Source organism: Rhizophagus irregularis, chromosome 32 (assembly GCF_026210795.1).
Source record: "Rhizophagus irregularis chromosome 32, complete sequence".
Taxonomy (NCBI): domain Eukaryota; kingdom Fungi; phylum Glomeromycota; class Glomeromycetes; order Glomerales; family Glomeraceae; genus Rhizophagus; species Rhizophagus irregularis.
This window is the reverse complement of record NC_089460.1, coordinates 853,546-863,102: the sequence shown is the minus strand read 5'-3', so window position 1 is coordinate 863,102 and position 9,557 is coordinate 853,546. Positions and strand designations below refer to the sequence as shown.

Below are 9,557 nucleotides of genomic sequence, written 5' to 3'. Positions count from 1 at the left end.
TATATATATATAAATCAAATTTTTTATTGAATGTTATAGTTTAATTTGTAATTTAAATTATTTTATTTTAACTTAACTTTAAAACCAACTGAACTATTAGTAATATTCTATTTGAATTTATAAAAAATAAATTTTTATTAATATTTAATTTAAATATCAAGCATCCAATTTTAACAATTTTATTTGATTTAATTTAATTTAGTTATTAATTACTTTCCTATAATTTAAAATTAAACTTTGACAAATTATATATATATATTATTAACTATCTGCAAAAAATAAGTTTTCTAGAATCTTTAATTAAATATTAGTTTACAAACAGAATATAAATATATCAGAGTACTAATTTAAATACTAATGTACAAAATACAGAAATGTCGTTTAGAAATAACTTTATTTTGACCTTTAAAATAACCAATAATTTTTCCGTGTATGTAAGTTTATTTATTCAAGATTATGCAAAATAAAGTATACTTACTAACCGATGATTTCCGAAATCAGTATCACAGATTTTCTTATCATTTTTTGACTTTCTACTTGGAAAAATTTATATTTGTATGTATTACAAGTTACCTATGATAGATATAATGTAAATTAAGGATTCCGACATGAAACAACGATCAGATATTGCTACAACAAAAAACATAAAAAACAAAGAACCTAATCACTCTTGTTTATTTTATAATTTTTTCCAAGTATCAACGATAGATTTTCCGTTGTTTGTAGAAGAAAAAAGAATCATTTTAAAATTTTAACGGAAGAGAGTATAAAAGTGATCAACAATTAGTAAATAAATATGCAATATTAAAAATATAATACAAATATTCGACTTTTACGGCGTATCAAAATGTGTGTTAAATTAAAATTTCTCATTTTGTACTAAAAGATATGTTTCCGATATCTTTTAAATCATCATCTGAAAAATTTTCGGGATTCCAACACCATGGATTAGAAAAATCAAAAACCAATCAATGAAAAGAAAAAATTACAAAGGTTTGTAGATCTTACTAAAAATTTCTTTCAAGAAAGAAAAAAGAAATTTCGTAATTTCTGCGCCGTATAGGATTCGATCCGATCGCGAACCGCAGTAATAAATTTTCTTTTTTTTCTTCCTTAAAAAAAAAACACCATCTTTGATCATTTAATATCAGGAACGACTATTTGTCTATTGAATATTTTTTAACGATTCTTCATCGTTTAGAAGTAAGAGAACGTTTAACGATCTTATCTATCGCTATTTTTATTTGTTATTTTTGTTAGATTAATTAATACTCTTTATTTATGATTAATAATTTATTATTATTTTTTTTAAAGTATAGAATAATTTTTATTTATTTACTTATTTATTTATTTATTTTTTATTTATTTATTTTATTTTATTAATATGATATTACAATATTACAAAAAAAAAAATTTTTAATTTTATTTAAAAATCCCAATAAATCCAATCCAGGAGTTATTGTAATATCCTTTACCAAAAAGTTCTAAGCCCATCATGTTAAAGCCTCGATTCACATCGTATTGTCTTATTACGTTTTCATCATTTTGCCTCATTCTTTCTTTCGCATTTTTGACTAAAAGTTAAATTACTTGCTTTCCATTTTTAGTTTTTAATTTGTTAGCAGAATATTCAGTATGATAATTGAGGAAGGAGGCTGTAACGTTTCATCCCTACAACTAATTTTATAAATAAAAATTAACAAAATTTTTTCCTGTTTAGCTTATTGTATCAGAATTCAAGGGTACTTTTAAAAAATTGCCGTAACAGTTATGTTTATCTTTAATAAATAGTATCACATAAGTTACAAAAAAAAAGTTTCATTTTATTTTTTATTTTATGAAAAAAAAAAACAAAAAGGGATTAATCAATTCAATCAATGATTAACACTAGTATTATTAAAGAAAACCAGAGTTGTACAGAGAGCGTAATCGGTCATCAGTTCGGCTTATTCCCCCCGTAAATAAAAGACCATTCCTTTGCCCAATTTTCTCACTCATTCTTTTTCATCGTTTTTTTTTTAATTTTGTTTTGGTTGTGCACTGGCTAGCGGCCGTTAATATTCAACAACCTCCTATAGGCATTCGGCGTCCTTCAGGCTTTCCTCTCTCTTTGCATGTATAAGCGATAAACAATCAGCCAAATCATGGGGACAGTCAACGGTGGAACCATTATCAGCTTCACACCACAACCTTCTTTACACGCCATAAACAGCCGAATGCCTTCGCATCATCATCCAAACGGTTGTGCAAACTTTACCTTTCAGATACCTTCAAGTAAGTCTACCTCTTTTTATTTTATATAAAGAGTGTTTATTCATAGTTTTATTTTAATTACTCTCCTCATCTAAGAATAAAAAATATTTATTCACTACTTGAACTTTTTTTTTTTCAAATTATTTGAAATTTTTAGTCGCAAATGCTGCAAAGAAGTAAGTATGATTGAAGAGATATATATCTTGAAGACAAGAATATATATATTTATATATTTTTTTTTTGATTCATATAATAAGAATTTATATATTTATTTTATTAATTAAAATTTTTAATAATTTAAGAAATACAAATTCAGCTGAAAGAAGAGCCAATCACAACGCTGTCGAACGGGCACGACGAGAATGCTTAAACACAAAATTTCAAGAGCTTGCCCACGCTCTCCCTTCTTTAGCGCAAGTTCGTAGACCTTCAAAGTCAATAATTGTGCAAAAATCTCTAGATTTTATTTATAATGCCCGTAAGAAAGACGAATTGCACGATAAGGAGATGCGAAGCATTCGCAACGAAAATGACTTATTACGTGAGGAAATTAATAAATTAAGAGAGAAGTTAGGATTAGAACCTATTCCGCCACGCGAAGAATCAAAACCATCTACATCTCAAGCTGATGAAGTGAAGGAGGACGCTAAAATCAGCAGCGGTAAAAATCAAAATTCACCAGAGATAAAGAACGAAGCTGATAATAACACCACCACAACTACCAATGCACAAGAGTCAATAAAGTCCATTGATATTCAAATAAAAACAGAAGAATGTCGTTCTGACGATGACATCAGTAATGGGAACACTGAGGAAGATTACGACTTAGAAACGTCAGAAGTGATAGACAGTAAAAATCCCGAAATAAACCAGCCCATCGAAACTCATCATCACCAACAACAACCATGCTTATCACCATATGAGTGTATGTATATTTACATATTTTATTTTTACGCAAAAAACGATTTTTTTTTTAAAAATATGCAATGATTTATTTCAAATTTAAATTTGTTTAGTGATGTATCCCGCTTCCATACTTGAACAACACAATTTTCCACCATCAGAATTTAATTATACGATGGATATACCTATAGAACATCATATTGTTGACCCAAATACCTTACATCTACAATTTGATCAGCATCCAGATCAATTAAATGGTATTGTTTTGTTTGATATATTTATACATTATCATATTTTTTAATTATTAACTTTTTGTTATTTATTTATTTATTCTTGACTATAAAAATCAGAAGATTTATTCTGCGATTTCCAATATCAACAAAAAATGTATCCCTCACCTCCGTATGAAGCAGCTATGTTAGATATGACTCAAATGTCGTGGGATAATATGTAGATTCTTTGAGTCCTTTTTTATGTTTAATATTATAGGTTTTGTGAATAATTTATGTAGACTTTTTTTTTTGGAAACGGGTAAGCGGGCTGGTACGCCGCTATCTTTCTTCTATAAAGAACTATTAATTGACGTGCAGAAACATTTTATTTAAATCTATTATATAATATTATAATTTTGTTATTTAATAATAATTATTGTAACATCACCAAAATAGATTCTCTCCCTTTTCTTTAGAAAAGTTTGGGTTTCCTCCCTTATTTCCCCAACTCCCCATAATTTAAATCTTTTTTTTTATTTAAACGGCTGATTGTTTATCCACCAAAGCAAAATTTTTCGTAGGTAACTTTGGTAACATTTGTAATCATTTCGCACACCCCTTTTTATTTAAAGATTATATATATACTTTCATTCATTTTTTTTAATGTATTACATCTGCAATTCATTTTAATAATATTCATATCCTCTTTCCTTTTTTTACAATTTCTTTTTTTTTCGTATTTGTGGGTTATTCTTATACATAATTTTGGGATATCTCCTTTTACTTACTATACAAATTTTTTTTTTGATTGCACATATTTTTTTTTCTTTGCATATATATATTTTTTCTTTTCTTGCAAATCAAACAAGATTTTATACTTACGAAAAAAAACCAAATATGTGTGATTATTCCAATATTTCAAATAATTTTTTTGGGTTGGTGTTGCTAACAAAAAAAGTGAGGTGATTTAAATTTTTGAAAAAAAATTATTGATTTATTGTTCGGTAAGTTGAAGAATCTCCATCACTATTTTGTAATCCTCTCCTACTGAGAAAAGAAAAAATTTTGTGCTACTTGAATTTAAAAACAATATATAAATCGAGTTCTTTTGTAATAATTTTTGACGGTTTGTCATTTAAATTATTCTTTTTAAAATTTTATTGTATTTTCATATTAAATTAATTAATGAATAAATAAAACAATATATTTTTTATTTTCTTGTATGTTGTATGTTCTCGTGATCATTAAATTATTTATTTATATTGTTATTATTTGTGGTACAACTCATAATATATCTTTTTCATCAATTTGAAATAATTGATTAGTAATATGTAAATGCCAAGAAATGTAGATCATATTATAATTTTCGACAGGTTTCAGGTCTACTGAAATGGTTAATAGAAATGTATAAATTTATTTAGATTCCCAGACTTATTAATAACGGGCAAAATTATATTAATAAAGAATGAAAAAAACATTAAAAACAGAAATTTTAATTAAAAATAATTTTTAAAATAAATTAGTAGAACAGATGAATGTAACCATTAATTTCCTTTTTGCTAAAGATTTGAAATTTTTAATATAAAAAATTTCAAAAAATTAGATTTTAAATTTTTTAGCAACTTATAAATTTAAATACAAAAAAAAAAATTATAAAAATCTAAATTTGACTAGAAACTTTTTATTAATTTAAATAGTAATCCATTTAAAAATAACAGATATAAAAATATAATAATTTTCTATGATTGTTTATTTTTAAAAAAAATTAGAATGTTTAATATTATTCAAAAAATTTATTATTAATTATTTCTTTACTGTACTCAGAATATAATCAATATATAGTATATATAACCTTTTATATTTATCACAAATTTTGCTTATTGAAAAAATTTTTAAATTTTAAAACTGGCTTTTATATTCTTTATTTACTTTTATTTTTTTTTATACTTATCTCTTAAATGGTTTATTTGTTTGCAATTTCTAAATTAAAATAAATAATATTATAAAAAAATTTTCAATTTGGTTAAATTATATAATTTTGCATAAGATTGCTAGGCAAAACTAAGTAGTTTAGATAATTGTTGAAATTGAAACTATTTATGAAACTGCGAAACTGATAAAACTGGTAAAACTGTGAAAGGTTTAGACATATTTTTACATAGTAATTAATAAAGTTTACCATTTATTATAATAAATTATATGATTTATTATATTATATATTATATTAAATTTTTAAACTATTATACTAGAATATATATTAAATTTAACCAGGTTTGCAATTATAAAATTTCATTATATTAATTATTTAAATCATTATATATATTAAAATATATAGTAAGTTTAATTAATAACCAGTTTTATAATTTTACTTTTTATATATTATTATTAGTATTTAGTACAGTCAGATCTCTATATAGTTATTTAATCGGTTCTATAAAAATTAATAACTATATAGAGGCTTTTTGTTATAATGTTTTTTTATATAATAAAGAATATAATGTATTTTATAAAGGTTTTTGTGGATTTTCCTAAAGGTGTGATTATAAGGAGAAATTTTATATGATGTAACTATATGAAATGTTACTATATGGAAGTCTAACTATATTTATTAATAATTATATAATATTTATTTATAAAAAATTTATTTAAATATATATAATAATTACTTAAAAAAAAAAAAAAAATTTTTATTTACTTTTTATTTATAATTTTATTTTACTTTTATTTCTCTTTTTAGTTTAATTTTGGTTTACAGTATGGTATTTTGGTTTTAATTCTTTTGATTTACTTTTAATTTTGTTCTTACTTTATTTGTGATATAATAATTAATGTTTGATCGGACTGCGGGAGCTGGGAGTATCATTTACAGAATAGTTGTGATTATTATGTAGTCCAAATATATTCTAATAAAATGATACGTGATTGAACATTTAAAAAAAAAAAAAAAAAAATATATATATATATATATAATAATGTATTAATAATTATTTATTTTAATTAGAAAGTTTAGACATAGTTTAGACATTTAGCTATTGTCGAAACCTTTTATCATAGTTTAAACTATTACTAATTAAAGTTTAGATGTTAAAATGAGTTTAGCCAAGCAACTTTACATCGGGATGATTAAGTATATTTTCTAGTCTTTTAAAATACTTTGTATTTTTTTTATAATATGGTGAGACATTAAAACACACTACACAAGTAGAGCTCCTAATGAGTCGAGTTGAGTCGAGTCGCGAGTCAAAAACCTTAATTTTAAAGTACTTTTTATTAAATTAGAATATAATTAAATGAAAATTTACAATTATGCGAGTCAAAAATGTGAGTTTATGCAAATCATTTTTGGAGCTCTATACACAAGAATCTTCTATGTCTATTTTAATTAGAGCATTCTGGTTATTTGTAATCATATATCCAGCAAAATCTTTTAATCATTTAAGCTTTCGCATTTTTTCATTTTATAAATAACCCTTTTCTTCTTCATATAGCATTTAAAATATTTATTAAATTTATGCTATTCTCCACTAGACATCCCAGTTTTATTTATAATAATAAGCTTTTGAACTTGAAGGGATTATTAAAATATCCAAGAATTTTTTTCAAATTCGATATAACAAAATGGAGATGCTCTTCTAGAACTTTATCACTAATAAAATCTGTAATAATATTTTTTTTGCACTATTGTAATGTAGATTTTAACATTAAGATCGTTCAAGACTTTTCTGCTAGCTTTTACATTAAAAATACCTACTACTTTCAAAAATATTTATGAAGTTCAACATTTTCAGCACTAATTATATTCTTCGTATGCTAAATAATAGCATCCATAATTTCTTTGTTAATTTTCATCACTGGTTTAGCCAAAAATCCTAGGAAAAGGTTAAAGAAATCTGTGTTTGGATGATAAGCGCTTATGAGATATGGGAGGAAATTATAATCTACATAAACTATTAAATCTTAAATAACTGCTAAGTCTATTAAAGATTTTAACTTCACTACTTTATCCTTATATTCAATTATTTTAATCTCAAATTTGGTAATCTTTAGTTCAGGTCTTATATCAAAATAAAGTCCATTTTCTGAATTTTTATACTTTAATATTCATATCAGAATTTTATTTTGAATGTAGGCAACAGTTATTTGGATTGCTCCATAGTAAACTTCAGCATAGGAATATTTCTTATTTGAAATACACATACATATTAAATCTCATCACATAAAATGATTATTTGAATTTGAAATTCTGGATCATTCTAATTTTACTGAAGCTGAAAAGTTCTTTTTTCAGTTTAAAGATGTCTTACTAAGATTAAGCTTTATTGAAGGTTTTCTTTTGCCTGATAGTTTTTTCTAGTTTGCACGATAACAGTGAAAACTATAAAACTTTTTATATTGAATAATATATTCACATAATGAACAATATAATTGGCTCATACGTTTGAGAGAAAAGACATTAGGAGATGATTCTAATGGATATGAAAGGTTAAATCCCTTAATACTGGCCTTTCTGAGCAATTCTTCTACCAATTTGAACTTAGCCTGATCAGTTTTGCTATTTGTATTATTATATATTTTGACTTTTAGTTTTGAAATATCTAAAAGAGAACTTTTAATGACTTCTGATTCATCATTAGATGGATGAATCATAAAATCGAAGATAGTCCCATCTTTTAAATAAACAGTTTTTTTAACACGAAGCTTTTTCATTTCTTCCTTATACTTGGACAATCTAAGTATTCGCAAGAAAAATGATCATTTGTTTACTATATTACTTTTATCCTGTAATTCTACTGGGAGTTTTTTATGAACAAGTTCAGTAAATATTGCAACCTGAATAATGCTTAGAAGTCTTATACCAAAAGCTGAGACATGGAAAGATATTTTTTCACATCACTACTATCAGCAATAGATATAGTTTTTTTATCTCATTTTGGGAATATTTTTAGATAAACATCTCTAAAAGCATTGCAAAGTATGTTTTTAGTCTATTTGTCTAATAGCTTAGGTGAAATAGCATTTAGTGTTTCTATTGGCAAATCAAAATCTATGATAGGATGAAATGACTCATCACTGTTAATAATTTTGTGTAAAAATGCCCTTCATGATCTAAGAGTACTATACTGGCAACAAATAGGTAATAATTAGACACACTTCTGGCAATAAAATGGGCTGGCCATAATAGTACATAATGCACTTCCTACTACGGACATGAAATTGGCATACATATACTGGCACAATAATTAGATTGCAAAATGGTGCACTTTTTGGTAATCAAATGGATTAGGCCAAAATAGTATATATTGCATCTCCAATTCTCTACTAACTAACTATCCATCAAACTGAGGCTTGAAAGTTTTAGAAAGATTTTGAAAACATATGGATACAAAAAATATGTGATACAAATACATATATTGGGTTTCAGGAATATTCTGAAAATATTTTCGCCACTAGTCCATAATTATGAAAGGGTGTTCAGTATCATAACAGGATTATGTGACTGGTGCAGTAAGGCGCAGTATAAATCAGCCAGCATTATTCGACAATTTCAGCCAGTATAAAAATTCAGCTAGATTCTTAAATATAATAACTCGACATTCAAGATAACATACAAGTGGTCTGAAACTGGTAAACTAATAGAGTCTCTCTAGCTTTTTCCCAGTTCTCTAATAGTTTCATGATAGTTTTATGATACTACCATGACACTATCAAGTCACCATCATTCACATGTTTAAAAAATTGGCTAAAATTATGGTATAGTGACAGCTGAAATCAATTGCAGATCTACTGTGCCATTTGATATAATATTTTTTTACCATATTTTGGGATTTAGAAAGGCAACCAAATAGGTGCAAAAGGTAAGCACTTCAATATAGAATCTAGCATCCAATCAGACACAAAAGGTCAGCATCTTGGCATAAAATCAGGTATTTAAACAACTACAGAAGATCAACAAGAGTCATTTCATTGATAATATACTATCTTATTTTCCTGTTTTTATAGATAATCCTATTGAAATTAATATTAGGTGATTTATAAAGATGTTAGCCTTAATTATTTTTTAAAAAATTTTGAATTATGGCTATAAGATTTTTATAGCCTTAATTAATTACGGCATATAAAAATTTTGTATTACGACACTTTTTTGAATTACGGCTAACATCTTTAGTGATTTATTTTGAAAATATTAGC

The 9,557-nt window shown here is 24.9% G+C and overlaps 2 protein-coding genes across 2 annotated transcripts; one reads left to right on the top strand and one right to left on the bottom strand.

Moving 5' to 3' along the window:
- Positions 1–1,996: 1,996 nt before the first annotated feature.
- On the top strand, positions 1,997–4,597 carry OCT59_023000 (uncharacterized protein). Its single transcript, XM_066150487.1, has 5 exons — positions 1,997–2,274; positions 2,411–2,429; positions 2,556–3,178; positions 3,270–3,413; positions 3,510–4,597. Exons 1-5 carry the CDS (start codon positions 2,145–2,147, stop codon positions 3,608–3,610), a joined length of 1,017 nt encoding a protein of 338 aa, XP_066006514.1. The 5' UTR covers positions 1,997–2,144; the 3' UTR covers positions 3,611–4,597.
- A 3,121-nt stretch (positions 4,598–7,718) lies between these two features.
- On the bottom strand, positions 7,719–8,075 carry OCT59_022999 (uncharacterized protein; the record flags this gene model as incomplete). The annotated part of the gene is made up of 1 exon (XM_066150486.1): positions 7,719–8,075. One exon carries the CDS (start codon positions 8,073–8,075, stop codon positions 7,719–7,721), a length of 357 nt encoding a protein of 118 aa, XP_066006513.1.
- Positions 8,076–9,557: the final 1,482 nt, after the last annotated feature.

What these genes read in the sequence shown, in the direction of transcription:
- OCT59_023000 (XM_066150487.1), top strand. Translation starts at nt 2,145, where the DNA reads ATGGGGACAGTCAACGGTGGAACCATTATCAGCTTCACACCACAACCT. An exon ending in ATGCTTATCACCATATGAGT is followed by an intron (nt 3,179 to 3,269) that starts GTATGTATATTT and finishes AAATTTGTTTAG; the next exon opens with TGATGTATCCCGCTTCCATA. An exon ending in GCATCCAGATCAATTAAATG is followed by an intron (nt 3,414 to 3,509) that starts GTATTGTTTTGT and finishes AAAAATCAGAAG; the next exon opens with ATTTATTCTGCGATTTCCAA.